The sequence below is a fragment of the Bacillus rossius genome, chromosome 1, assembly GCF_032445375.1.
Source record: "Bacillus rossius redtenbacheri isolate Brsri chromosome 1, Brsri_v3, whole genome shotgun sequence".
NCBI lineage: Eukaryota > Metazoa > Arthropoda > Insecta > Phasmatodea > Bacillidae > Bacillus > Bacillus rossius.
This window is the reverse complement of record NC_086330.1, coordinates 335,344,428-335,359,335: the sequence shown is the minus strand read 5'-3', so window position 1 is coordinate 335,359,335 and position 14,908 is coordinate 335,344,428. Positions and strand designations below refer to the sequence as shown.

General features: G+C 38.7%; 1 protein-coding gene across 3 annotated transcripts in view; it reads right to left on the bottom strand.

Moving 5' to 3' along the window:
* The window catches only part of LOC134528086 (uncharacterized), a 44,875-nt gene that overhangs the window by 26,046 nt on the left and 3,921 nt on the right, over nucleotides 1-14,908 (bottom strand). The window contains exon 2 of one of the 3 annotated variants that reach the window (XM_063361337.1): nucleotides 1,401-1,665. The exons of 1 other annotated variant lie outside the window; for it this stretch is intronic. In XM_063361337.1, the coding sequence (XP_063217407.1) occupies nucleotides 1,401-1,665 (265 nt within the window). The remainder of the gene's footprint in view (nucleotides 1-1,400; nucleotides 1,666-14,908) is intronic. One more of the 3 variants, XM_063361338.1, reaches the window with a different exon arrangement.

The following is a 14,908-nucleotide window of genomic DNA, read 5'->3' as shown; positions in this document are numbered from 1 at the left end:
GTCTTCCTGCAAATTTTCAAATATCCGTAAATAAATATTGGGGAGATACCAAGTATTGATATGTGGGTACCTTCCATTCAACTTAAAGAATGTGTCTTTTAACTCGTCTGAAATTTGCAATTCTCAAAATTATTTCCCAGCTGCCATTTGAAAATCAAAACATTGTGTTAGTTGCCCTGACAGCCAGCACTGAAATAAATGTTTGGTTTCATTCCCGAAGATAATATGATGAAATACTTGAACCTATACATATTTATTTTAGATTTGCCATACCAATATGGTATATATATTCTTACCAAAAAAATGTGGAAAGATACCATGTATGTATGATAATTATCATTATGTTACTATCTTCCATTACATTTCCAGGAGGTTAATTCCTAAATCCCTAATACCTACCTCCCCTTCTTGTATGAAAAATATGTCTTGGCAAAAAAAATTCAGGGATAAGTTTTATATAGTATTTAGAAAGCTTGCAAGTAGAGCCACGACTATTTCGCGGATTCATTTAACTGCACGCTAGACTTAACTTGACTATATGTAATCAAACCATATTTAGAATGTCCATTGGTCACATATCTTTGGCGGGTTACGCATGGTTGGGTAACTATTTCCTTTCCTTGTTTATGACTGGCTGTGTCATCAACGGTGAGTCAAGAGCGCTGCAGTCCAATCATCAACGCTAAGCAGATGCATGAGTAGGGACTGGAAAAACTCGCTGGTTCAATGGCGTCTTGGCTACTTTCCACAATCCTCGGCTTGCTACGGCAAATACCGCCTGCCCATTGGCTGCTGACTTGTGAGGCGTCTCCTCTGGTTTGCCCGTGATTCGTGACCCTCGATGGTTTCTCATTGGATCAGAGTTAATCAGACGACCTGTGAGCCAAGGTCAGACTCAGCAAAAATGTCTAAGTATTTGTATTCCAGCATATCACGAACTGAATCTCCGAATTTTTCCAGTCTCTATGTATAAGTGCTTCAAGTCTACTTAGCTAAACAGAAAAAAATTATTTCTGTACTTTTACAAAAGATTCATTTGGAAACCATTTACCAAGAAATAGTTTGCAATACTAAAGAAAGACATTGTAAGTTTGTACAACACACGACTATGGTTATTTTAGCATAGATATATATAATACCTTTTTCGAGATAATACAGAGTATATCTTACAAAAATTGGCACTTAATTTTATATTTTAATTGATATCTCATTCGAGCATAATTTTCTAAAACATGGAAAAGATAGTCAAATATTTAACAATTTTACATTATTATGTTTTATGATGCTTATTATGAGCTAAAAAGCTATTCAGGGAACGGTTTACAAAAATCTTTAACTATTGTAGGTATTACTGTGAACACTATTTTGTAGTGCTATAGTAAAAGAACCAATTGACAAACATGTGTAATTTTGCAGGAATATTTGTGTTGCATTGCGGTGTCCCGGGTGCTGGAGCGCTCGCCGACTCACTGGTGCCGATGAACTTGACGCAGTTGAAGGGCACGGACGTGTTGACGCGCAGCACGTGCTCCACGCCCAGCTTGCGCCGCATCACGTAGAAGGCCGTCTCCCGGTCGCACGCCTTCACCTCGGCGGCCTCCGGGTCGGCGCAGTCGGCGCGCTCGTGCGGGAAGCACTTCGACTCCATGCAGTCCAGCGCCGAGCCTGCGAGGCACAGCCCACACGCGCCTCAGCCCGTGGCAGTGTCCTGACTCGGGAGTGGGCCCTTCGGTGGGGGAGAGGGTCAGGGGACTCGGGAGTGGGGCCATCGATGACAGGGGTAGGAGGCTTAGGAGTGGGTCCATCGATGGGGTAGAGGTTTTTCGGGCTCGGGAGTGGGGCGATCGATGATGTAGAGGGGAAGTAGGTTTAGGAGTTGGTCCGTCAATGGGTTAGAAGGTTAGGGAACACGGGAGTGGGGCGATCGATGATGTAGAGGTGAAGTTGGCTTAGGAGTGGGTCCATCAATATAGTAGAGTATTATGGGACTCGGGAGTGGGGCGATCGATGATGTAGAGGGGAATTAGGCTTAGGAGTTGGTCCGTCAATGGGTTAGAAGGTTAGGGAACACGGGAGTGGGGCGATCGATGATGTAGAGGTGAAGGAGGCTTAGGAGTGGGTCCATCAATGTAGTAGAGTATTATGGGACTCGGGAGTGGGGCGGTTGATGACTAGCATGTTAGATGATTTAGGAGTGGCTCCCTCAATGGATAAGAGGGTCATGGGATCCGGGATTGGAGCTATTGATTAAATAGAGGGTTAGGAGACTTAAAAGGAGGTCCATCAATGAGGAGAGTGTTAGGGGAATTGGTATTGGGTCAATTGATGACGTAGATGGGTAGAAGACTTAGTGGGTCCATCAATGAAGGAGAGGGACAAGGGATTTGGGAATGGGGCTATTGATGACGTTAGAAAGAGGTCCATCAATCGGAAGAGGGTTAGGGAACTTGGTAGTGGGGCGATTGATGACGTAGAGGGATAGGAGGCTTAGAAGTGAATCCTTAAATGGAGGAGAGGGTTATGGGACTAGGGAGTGGGGTGATAGACGACATAGTGATATAGGAGGCTTAGGAGTGGGTCTAACGATGGGGGAGAGGATTAGGGTACTCGGGAGTGGGGCGATTTATGACGTAGCGGGTTAGGGGGCTTGGTAGTGAGTCCATCATATTGTTAAAAGTTAGGGGACTCGGGATTAGGGAAATAGATGACGTAGGGGGTAAGAAAACTTAGAGGTGGGTTTATCATGGGGGTGAAAGGTTAGGAGAGTCGGGAGTGGGGCTATCGATAGCGGTGGATGGGAGAAGATTCGGGAGTGGTGCGATCAATAGTATCTGTATTATAACACACTTGTAACTTGAGACTGGCATACTTGCGCATTTGTATACTTGCGCACTCGCATGTTTCAATTCTTGCACACTCGCAAACTTGCTCACTCGCACGCTTGAACACATTACAATGAATTCTCATACCTCTATTAATGAACTCGCGAGGTTGCCATGCACCCGTGTCATTATTTTTAATTTATGGTTCGTTTTTTATGTCCCGTCAACAACGAGATAGCTAGAGACGGTTACACACGAACCATACAGACTATGAATATTTGATAAGGCGTAGGCATTGGCCTATAGCATGAGTCTGAATTCGACTGATAAACTACGGCTTCGAATTCATCCCGGAAAAAAAGTTTAAAACAAATGAATTATGACATGTGTTATCTTAAAGTGCTCTCTCAGAGCTGGTGCAAGCCTCATAAGTTCTACACAATGTTGTTTTATTTCTGCGGCTTGATAAATTATTTTATTTGACCAAGGGTCACAGGAACGGCAAAGTTCCTCGAGCCATTTAAAAACTCTGTATCTCAGTTTAAATTTAAAATAAGGTTCTGTGATTTTTCTGTTACCCGGTATTAAATATTTTCATGCAAAAATAAAGCTCTGTAATTTTAATTTATGTGTTTTAGAGTGATAGACCGCAACCATATGCTCCGAATATTTCCCACAATATCCGTGATTTGAGTTGTTTGTGTTTTTGCTTGTAATTATCTTTTTCTCTACAAGACGCAATGCATTGGATAAGAAAAAATACAAAGAAAGTTATACTTATGAGGCGAGCGACGGAAGTTTGATCCTAGCACCCCGTCATTATTCAAATGATGGCCCAAGCAATGCAAGAACTAAACAACTACCAAAGAAATAAACATAGGGCGTATTTCACAAAGTTGACAACGTACTAGTTTACAAGTTGGATTTTATCAGTGATAGTTTCAAATGTACCCATTTGTAAACTGTGTCTCACAATAAAATACCTAATATTTGTAACATTTGGTAACAGCGGTTAAGTATCTCTACTAAAACGTAATAAATACCACCGTATGTAAGGTATTGTGCCAGAAGAACAAAATTTTATTTTGAATATTCTAATTTTCCCATCAAATTTTAAGTAGTATACTGCTACACATCTTGAACTAGAACTATTTTCCTAACGTTTCTCATTTCAGGTGGAGCTATTTTTTGTTCTTAGCAAAATGCAAAATGTAAAAATAATTAATTAATTTTCTCACTGAAGCTTAGCACGACTTCCTCCTCCCCCCACTTTTTTTTCTACACCTGAGTATAGGAAGTGTTGTACCTAAGGACAGGCCAAGAATGTGGAGGACAAAATCAATATTATTTACCGAAACATAAACATATCAAATACTTACATTGAAATAATACTTAAAGACGAATAATTTACTTAAGAGTTTCATTTTTCAATTTTACAACAAAAAAAATCAGCTCATTGAGAATTTCTTTCACGGATAAAATCATATCAGACTTTTAAATTAATAATATAATTCACAGCAAAATAACTAGTTATTTTTTTACATTTATCTTTCAAGTAGTTCAGAAATTAGGAAAACCATACACAAAGTATCTAGTCCTCATAAAAAACTGAAGTATTTATTCATTTATGACTGGCCCACAAATTGCTATTGTAGCAGTGTCTTCAATCTCATTCTCAAAACAACTGTCGTCAATAAATTCCACCAACTTTTTTAGTTCCTCGGGTAGCAAACACTTGTCGAGGGTTGTGCACTGTAGAAAATCCAGTTTCTCACTATTCCATATGGAACTTGTATCATAGTTGTGGTACGACTAATTATCTTCATAGTTATGAAAAAAATTACAATTACTTTATTTAATTCAGTTGCATGTGATAAGCTTGTAACCTCTGCTGTACGTAGTGATATTCCTATGTTCCTTGCTTTTTGTCTTTTTATGTTAAAATTTGACAATCCTTATATAATTTGCAACACTCATTTCATAATGTTAAATTATTATTGAAGTAATGGTAAACTACAAGTAGCAGTTAATCACTGTTAAAATCAGGTATACAATTGAAATACATAATATGAATTAATGAACTCAAATTTTGAAAAATAAAAACATAAAAGTTTTGATCCAAAGAAATTATCAAAACCATGATGGTATGTTTATTCCTATCCCTCGTCCTTAAACAGAAAATCAAGAAGCAGTTGGTTCCGTATTGAACATCTTGGTAAATCAATTGTCAGCGGTCACCATATAAATGGTTAGAACTACAATAATCTTTGAGGTCCCTTCACCTTATTTTATTGATACCTGTGGTTTAACTACCCAAAAATATCAAACATTCTAAAAAATAATTCACGGCTTGTGTGTAGAGACAAAAAAAATGGTGTTCCTTTTGTGATAGGATAAACTCCAAACACTCGTCCCTTTGCGCTTTTTATGCTATTGGTTTTAATATATCTGGAGGACTCTGGACCAATGAATGACTATCAACCAGAGACGACAACTAGTGGAGATGTCTCAGGTCAGCAGCCAATGAACATGTAGCATTAACCCGAGCAAGCAGAGGATTGTTGAGTCCATCCTAGAGTTCATTGAACCCGCCAATGTTTCCAGAACCTACTTAATTTTAATCTAAATCAGTAACTTTATGTCTCTTAAGTCAAATTTCATATTATATAATCAAGGAGGGAGGTAAAATATGCACACCCATCTTTAAAATTGAAGCACTGTACATGATAAATATTTAATAGAATGTAACTGGTAAAGCAAATTACATGATAAAGTCGGTGCATGAGTGATGTAACTAGCGGTAAAGAATGGAGGCCTTACAGGAAATGTACCACAGCAGCTAATTTCCGGTAGATTAACTTAGAGGAGATTATTTTTCCATGATAACTAACGCTTGCAATAGTTATTTTTGCCTTGATATTTTCCAACTGGTGATAACAAAATAAGATTAGCCTAAACGGTGACCAGTTATTTCAGTCATATTATTTAACTCCAGGCTAGAATAAATTTAAGTGTTTACGTATTTATTAATTTGAATGGTAACAAGGTAAATTCTTTGGTGGTCAAATGACTTGTGTTCCAATGACAAAGGCCACTGGCGCTATGTTTCTCCCGACGACCTCTCGCTGCGTCGGATGACGGAGGGGGTGTCCGGGGGGAGGGGAAGTAGGGCGTCCGCGGAGAGGGGGAAAGGGGAGGTGGTGTAACTTCACCCCGGGAACCGAACTGGCGCCAGTGCCGGTCTCTCCGCAGCGACGATCGATTCTTTTTTTTTAGGTCCACGGGATGCTGTCGGCACGATTCCCGGAGTTGCAACTCTCGCACTTAACGCCCTCTCGCGTCGGTTCGCAGACTCAGGGTCCGGTCCCCTTCCTCCCACGTTTTGAAATAAATATATATTTAAAAAAAAACGTGTGCGAGTCTTTCAGTACTCTTCGGTGATGTGTGACATCTAACCTCGGTAACGAGCACATTCATGTGTTCTAATGTTTACATATACACTATTAATACGAATCTCGAACCTCAGTCACGAAATTTAAAGTAAAATAAATTCTTTAAAATAATGCCGAGCGTAAAAAATATACCCAAATTGTGTTTCAAAACTACGTTTCTGAAAAACGATTCACGTTTATTTTCCGCAACCACCGCTAGAGTTGTCTTGAAAAATTCGCTGAACCCGGGTTTGAACCTAATTTTCAACCACGAATTTTATTAAAATACGGCCTACCTTATTAGAATTCATTAAACAGTTAGTGCTATAAAGTTTACCTTTGGCTCTGTGAACTTTGGTTGAACAGATGGCAGCTCCGTGGTTACTCATTTCCGTTTCATGCGACCCCTGTTCCATTCACGAATTATTCTCACTAAATGCCGGCTACAGAGAGCTAAGATGTTACACATCCAAAACACAAGTGAAGGCACAATACAAAAATTACAGAAAATTAGCTACATAAGGTTACAAAGAGATAATTATATAAGAATTATTGTAAATATTAATGGGAAATAATAATTTATTTCCTCCCCATTACAGCCCGACATGCCATTTACACACAAGCAGTAGGAATTGTGTTTCCAAGTAATTTATATTTATGATTTTTTTAATAAGGTCTTTTTGGTCATTAAAAAATAACTCTTGAGAAAAAAACCTTTCAATTACAGTTTTAGTTTACTGCGTATCTACTTCGCTTTTCCAAATAATAGCCATTCAGTTCTAAACAATTTTCGTAACGCTTTACTAGTTTCTTCAACACCTCTGTATAGAAGTTCGCCGCCTGCGAATTCAAACCAGTTTTCGAGCGGCAATATTTAGTTCCTCGTCGTCAGCTTGACAACGGACCGTTTGCAATCACCCACAAAGCGACCGCGGCAAAGACAGTCCAGCGAACTGCAATCAGCAGCGACAGCAGCCAGTCTCTCGGATCGCCGAAGCGAGTAGGCGAGTCACGCGCCAGGAAGTGCTGCTACCCGCAGTGCAGACGAGTGAAGCGGGAAGCCCTCACACAGGGGGCATTTATAGTAGCATCCCAGACCCAGCGACGATCAAGACGACGGCATCTTCGCTAGTCACGTGCTCGGAAAGGCATGGCCTTGTCAACTGGGGTTTCCGGCGAGTAGGCATGCCTGCCGGGCTCGTGACTCACCTGCTCGCTTCGGTGATCCGAGAGATTGGCTGCTGTCGCTGCTGATTGCCGTTTGCTGGACTGTCTTTGAAGATGTTGCCGCGGCCGCTTTGTGGGCGACTGCAAACGGTCCGTCGTCAAGCTGACGACGAGGAACTCAAAGACTGCCGTTGTCAACTGGTTTCATTCCCAGGCGGCGAACTTATATGCAGAAGGGTTAAAAAAATTATTTTATTATATTATTATTATTATAAAAAATATATATATTTGCGAGAATTCATACATTTTTCAAGATTTTAAGATTATTTTCAAAAAAATAAGCACACTCACCTAACTTACGTTGCTTTATCGTTAGTATCACTTAAACTTACAAACCTTAATTTACTCTGAACTACTGAATTTAAGCATCAAACTTATGTTAACTTGTGAAAAAATAATATTACTAATAATATTTAAATTCAGGGAGGACTTTTGAAATGAATTCAAAACTTTATATTATTATTTTATTTTCTTATAGTAAATACATTCTTTAGTACAAAGATCTAAGTATTAAATAGGTTTAAATAAAATTCATGTAACTATAAGTGCCAAAAATACCCTTCCGTCATCAAAGAGATTATATTTATTTTTTTAACTATAAGTTGTAAATAAATATAAGTATTCTTATGTTGAAGTAAGCATAAAAATTCAAAATTATAGCTTTATAGTTCATATGATTAGAAAGTTTAAAGCCTACATTATTTCTCGCTCATACAACTTGATCGAGTTTTTATGAAAACTTTGTGTGTGTTTCTGTAGTACTTTTAAAAAAGTGCTCTTTACAGTTTATAGTTTTAATACTTAATAAATTCCATTTTCTCGTGATAAACACATACCAGAATAATACATAATAAGAATTATATTATGGTAAAAATTGTTCTCGCGCGGTATGAATCATAAAATTTTCTACTTCCGAATTATCCTGGTACCCCGAAATTTCGTCAACTCTTTAAACTGGTCTGCCACGTCCATGCTTTAGTCCACGCCGTGCGTTCTTTGAAAGCTGGAATATTACGTCTTACGTTTACGCGCAATAAAGTCTAAAGTAAACGGTGACTCAACGAATTATTGCTGGATTTAGCGCATAAAAGCACATTGCGTGCAAGTGATGCACCCTGGTACAGGCGATGTTGGCTAGTAAATATAATGTATCAACTCTAATACCATTGTTATATATATCTTTTACGAAATATGTGCTGTTAAAAATATATACTTTACATTTATAGACTCACGACAACATCTTGGAGCGTTCTAAAAATCATTCAAAAACGTTTACTCGGATTGTGTTACTACTAAGAAAACTTCGTAACCGTTGAAAAATACGTAAATTTTCTATTATTTATTAGAATGTACTTAAATAATCATACATAATAAACTCTCCAAACCCCTTTGACATGTTAAACCAGATTAATCAGAATATTAGGTCTTATTTGATTAAAATAAACACAGTTTGTTTTAACTCTCACGTGATGACGAGAAATACGTCTCACGTACCACAAAGAAAGTTCTATCTAAATAAAAAAAGTATTAAATTAAATTATAACGTATTACAGATGGAATGGCAAATATTTATATCAGATTATAAAAGGTACACTTTTCCGTTACAATTACATTAGACACACTGCAGTATTTTTTTTTTCCACACTAGCCAAAAACGCGCGGAGTTTGAATTTTAAACGCCGCGAAAGCAGCCCGTGTAAAAACTTGGTAATAAAGATTATTTGTCTCGGAAAATTACGCGATAATCGTACGCGATGGGGAATTGCATTCGCGTTTCCCCTCTCTCACCAAAACCCCAACCAAAAGACTGGCCCTTCCCCCAATTGACGTTAGGCATCGACCCTGACCTACCTTCTCAATCCCTTCCCCTCCCCCCTTTCACACACACACACACTCTCTCTCTCTCTCTCTCTCTCTCTGACGTCATCCTCTCGGCCATGCAACCCCTCCATTACTCCGTCCGTGTTTGCTGGACCCAGCACTTGAGACGCTGCGTAGTGATACCAACGATGTCGGCTCAAATTACAACCGTGTTCACTGCTCCAGATGAGAGGGGGAAAAATTGTTGAAATTATAAGTATCAGGCGAATTTTAAACCTTGCTTTTTTTATGAATCTTATCTGTGATCATTTCGATTTTTTATTTCATTTTATTATCTAAATCGCTTTCAGCATCTTATATATATTTCATTTTTTATATCTTTTTATACTTGCTAGTATTTTTTTATGTTTGTATCGTATTTTTAAGTTTGGTTTAGTCGTCTTGGTTATAATTTTTTTTTAATTATTTTTGAATGTATTTGTTTTATTATTATTGATTTGAATTTTTTTTAAAACATTGACATATTCACCTTAGGAGACAAGGCAGACGCGCCATAACTTCACCACATAAAATATGTCAGTAAAATTAATAAATAAAACCAAGTGGATTGGCTACCAGGGCACTGGACATACGGGCATCACATGGACACGGCGCGGCGTAAAGAATCTTTACGTTTCACTGATGGATGGTCTGTGCCATGTCTACGTAACACACAGAACATTGGCTAAAGTGAAAAAAGTTTCAAAAGTCCGCGTTTCAAGGCAAGTGATTGTGTTTTACGATGGAAATTTTAATCCGGGATTGTTAACAGTCATAAAAGGCGTGGCCAGACTCCATCTCCGCAAGTTGACGGGTGTTGCAACTTGACGATTGTGAGGCAGACAGTTACAAAGTGTCTATAAAAAAGTCCTAATTTCAATCACGGTTTAATTTAGACTATTTAAAACAAATCATACAGCAGAATGAAGGTAAACTAACCTAGTTTTTCTTGCAAATGTTCAGTATGTGCGCCTTTAGTTATAAAGCACACATCCAACCTAAAGTACAATTCTTCCCACACTTTGGTTAACACGTCCGAAGTAATGTGGAAGAAATAGCTTCTTCAATTCCGTGTCTCGACTCTGGGTCAGTCATTAGTAGGGGCAGGAAATTTTCGCGAAAAAATCTGAACGCCTACTAGACTGCAACAAGGTATACCCACACCAGCGGTTTCTTCCTTGTTATTGGCGGCCGTCTGCGAGAGAAGTCGTTGCCTTGTTTGCACGAGCCACTAAGGACGAGTTTGCTTCCACACTTAATTAGTGTGATTGGTTGTTGTAAAAATCGACATGCACCTCAAAGTAACTCACCCATTCACGAAACACAGACGATGCTACAGTGTTTTAACTTCCAGCTACTCACGGAATCTTTCCGCGAAATTTTCATGGCCTCAGTCATTGGGTAGCGGCGGAACGTAGACACGATCTTTTATAAAGCCCCAGAGGAACAAATCGTTTTGCGTTGTTTCAGGTGAACGCGGAGGCCAGAGAAAAAGAGCTCTGTCGTCTCGACCATTACGACCAATCTAACAGTCAGGGACTTACAACCACTCTCGTACAAAAATGATTATAATGTGGAGAGGCTCCATCCTCTGGCCAAATAAAGTTTACAGGTCCAGCCTCTACCAATTGGGGGGAAAAAAATATTTCGCACTGCAAGCGAGAAAACAACAAAGCGGTATTCGCGCATGCGCTTGTCTAAAACTGTTTGAGCTACTCTTTAATTGTGACCTAGAACCAACGACTACAGTTGATACTATTAAACTGTATGAATGGAACTTATTTAATGGACAATAATGTACTCAACCACGTCTCAGCCGGTCTTCAGCTGATAATTCCCAACTCCTTGATGATCACTGAAGAAGAGCGAGTGCTGGACTGAGCGGTAGTGAATTTTTGTGAACAACGTGTACTTGCAAACACGCGCAGAAAGATATTGTCTGTGATTTTATAAAATATTGCTATTGGAAACCAGTTTCCAAGAAATATGTTTGTAATACTACAACAAAGGTATTGTAACTTGGTACAACAAATTGCTATTTTTTCTTTTGCATAAATTAAATAAATTTTTTATAAGTAAAACTGAGTATTTCTTAAGAAAATTGGCGCATAATTTCATATTTTAATTGATATCTCATTCAAGTATACTTTTAAACCACGAACAATACATTCAAATATTATCACTTTGACTTTAATTTGTTAAACAGTTAAAACTGGGAAGCTATTCAGGTAAAAGTTTGCAAATAACTTTAACTATTGGAGGTACTAGGTAAACACAAAGCATATGTCCGGACAAGAATCCGAACCCAGTTATACTGCAAACGCTTTTTTACAGTAGTAAGTTGTTTTCAAGTAAATGTACAAATTTTTCAAATATATTTTATTTTACGTGAATATTCTGTTCCATTTACAAACATGTTCGTCTGATCAACCAGCATAAATATTTTAATCACTGGAAAGACAAATTAAAACTTTTTTTTGTAATGTAAGCACAACCATGTCAACTCAAATAAATCCGTTTCCTTTTTTCTTTTGCCTCAGACTTTACTATTGCTAGAGCCTCGATTACTGTACGGATTTCATTTCACTCCAAGCTAGATTCAACGTGCCTATACATAACGAAGCCTTTTTTAGTGTCTATTTGTCGATAACAAGGTCAAATTCTTATCTTTGAATATACATTATATAAATATTCAATATTCTTATGCAGGTTACTCTTGATTGTGTAATCCCTTCATCTCTTTGTTTATGGCAGGCTCAGGGTCGTCATGGACGTGATAAGAGCACTGTGGTCCAATCATAGACGTGAAGCCATTTATGTACATGTGCTTCAAGTCTACTTTTCTGCCAAATTAATCTGAGAAATCTTCGTGTTTTTACCAGTCAGCAACACTGTTTCGTACTAGGAAATAAAAACCATCTAATATTGGTAGTTTGAATGTAATCATAGCGATACAGCTGAACCTGTATATTACGGCTTGGGTTATATCTTTATCAAAATAAGGACAGGGGGAGGAAAAATATCTTGGCGCTGTGCGCAGAAGCTTGAACCTCCTCTTCATTCTCTGGATGTTTCACTGCAGCCAACAAACAACCCAGTGTGGCAGCTTAAATTTCTCTGACTAAATAAAATGGTGGTTTTTTTATGGCAGTCTTATAATGAAATCTTCAGCTTAGGTTGGGGGAAAGTACCTTGAAAGTTTCAAACTTTCTTGTGTGCGAGACGGGAAAACTGCACTATAATGGTGGCCTACAATAAATAAGAAACTAGAGTAAAATTACCATACAAAGGCAGCGCATTGCCTCATGGCAAGCAACCGACAACGATGAAGTTCTGTGCAAATCCTGAACTGCCCTTTTTTTTTTGTTAAAATAGGATTGCCATAAAAATTATAGTCGTGTGCTACTTACTTTTATTCATCTCTGCCTTTGTTGAAAACTATAGTAATACACTGTTATAAGTATTTTTACAAAGTAACAATTTAGAAATTATTTGACAAAATATTTTATTTGTTGGTTTACAAATACAACAATTTATAATTACCAAATAATATTTTAAAAATAATCAAAATCATTTTATATAAAGACGCAAATGTTTTAGTTTACTAAGCTGTGATAAACATGGCGATATTCCATACATCTTGAAGTCCCACCTAAATGTGTTAAAAAGAGTACAATGGTTGCTTTTCAAAAAAAATATTTTGACTTTTGGGTTGGCAAAGTATTGCTTGTAGAATGTAAAAAACATTTTTAATAGTGTGCTGATAAGGATTATCTAAACCATAAATGAGCAGATTATGTTGCTATAATTATTTACCACGTATTTAATTACGTAATTTTTTATGACAGAAATATCTGATTACAGTCACTTAAAAAATGATTTAATTAGTAATTGTTTATGTTTTATAGCTTGGCAGCTATACCTCATTCAGGCTGGAAATACGCACTATAATCAACATGTGAGCGATAACTTGTAATCGTACTTGCAACCGCCACAGACTACGACCACAAGTGATAACTTATAATTGAAACTACAGGGTCCGGCAAAAAGACCTCCCGGATTTGGAGAGAGCGCTGCGTGAGTTGTGGTGGGGATACGTCGATGGAGGGGATGTCGATCGATAGCGGTAAACGTGCCATTGTCAGTAGGTGCAATGGCGTGGCGTGGTAAACATCGTGCGTTTGTTGTGGAGGACTTTATTCGTAACGGAAGTTCTGTGATTAATACTCAGCGAGCATTTCGCATTCGGTTCGAACTTGGCCGACATGATTCTGTTCCGTATAGAAAAATTATTCACGTTTGGGTATCAAACTTTAGAGCAACAGGTTCTGCACTGAAAAGAAAATCGCCTGGCCGACCTCGGACTGTTACAACGCCGGAAAATGTGGCACGTGTGAGAGACCATCCAGCAATCTCCAAAGCGTTCAGCACTTAAACAGGCAGCTGCCCTACGATTGTCTGATAGGAGTGTAAGAAGAATCCTGCACAGAGATCTTCACATGCACCCATACAAAATGATGGTTTCCCAAGAATTAAGTGGGAGAGATTTTGAAACTCGTAGAGCTGTGTGTGGGGACATTCTTCAGAACATTCCCCCTGGTGCTGTGTTGATTTCTTCTTTTGAGGCCCACTTCCACTTGTCAGGTACTATAAATAAACAAAATTTCCGCTACTGGGCAGTAGAAAATCCACAGGAACTTCACCAACGACCACTTCACAGTCCTCGTGTGACAGTTTGGTGCGCCGTTGTGTCCGACGGTGTTGGGGTCCGTATTTTTTTTTGAAGAAGATGGGCTAACGGTAACGGTTAATTCGAATCGCTACTGTCACATGATTGAGACCTTCCTCTAACCTAAGTTAAACCAGTTTCTTAGAGACCATGCAGAGGGAGAAGTCTGGTTCCAACAAGATGGCGCCACAGCTCACACTTCGCGGCGATCTCTAGCAATTTTGAGAGAGTTGTTTCCTGGACGTCTTGTCTCTTTGCGATGAGACATCGCCTGGCCCCAGAGATCGCCTGATTTATCACCTTGTGACTTTTTTCTTTGGGGACATTTAAAGGCGCAAATTTATAAACATCGTCCCACAACCCTGCAAGCACTAAAGGAGGCAATCACCCAGGATGTGGCTGCCATTCCACCGGATATGACACGACGAACTTTGGACAACTTCCGGGAAAAGCTTCGCCAATGTGTCAACAATGGAGGACGCTATTTATCTGACATAATGTTTAAAACCAAGTAATTTGAAATGGCATAGTATTTGTTGTTCACAATTAAAAGTATTTTTTCTGTATCTGTATAATCATCTGGAGTCATAAAATCCACACTCCCAGTGACAGAATGAATATCCATGACTAGAGACCGGAAAAATTCACGAATTCATTTTGAAACAGGCTAGAGGCCAAACAAGTTTATCTTTTTCCTGCTCGATTTTACTACAGTTTGCTAGAAGGACTCTGAGCCGAAGATAAAAGCCCTCGGTGTGAGACGTATCGAATCGCAAGCGACCCAGACGACACAGGCCTCAGAAGTCAGCAGCCAATGAGCAGGTGGTAAATTTCCCGAG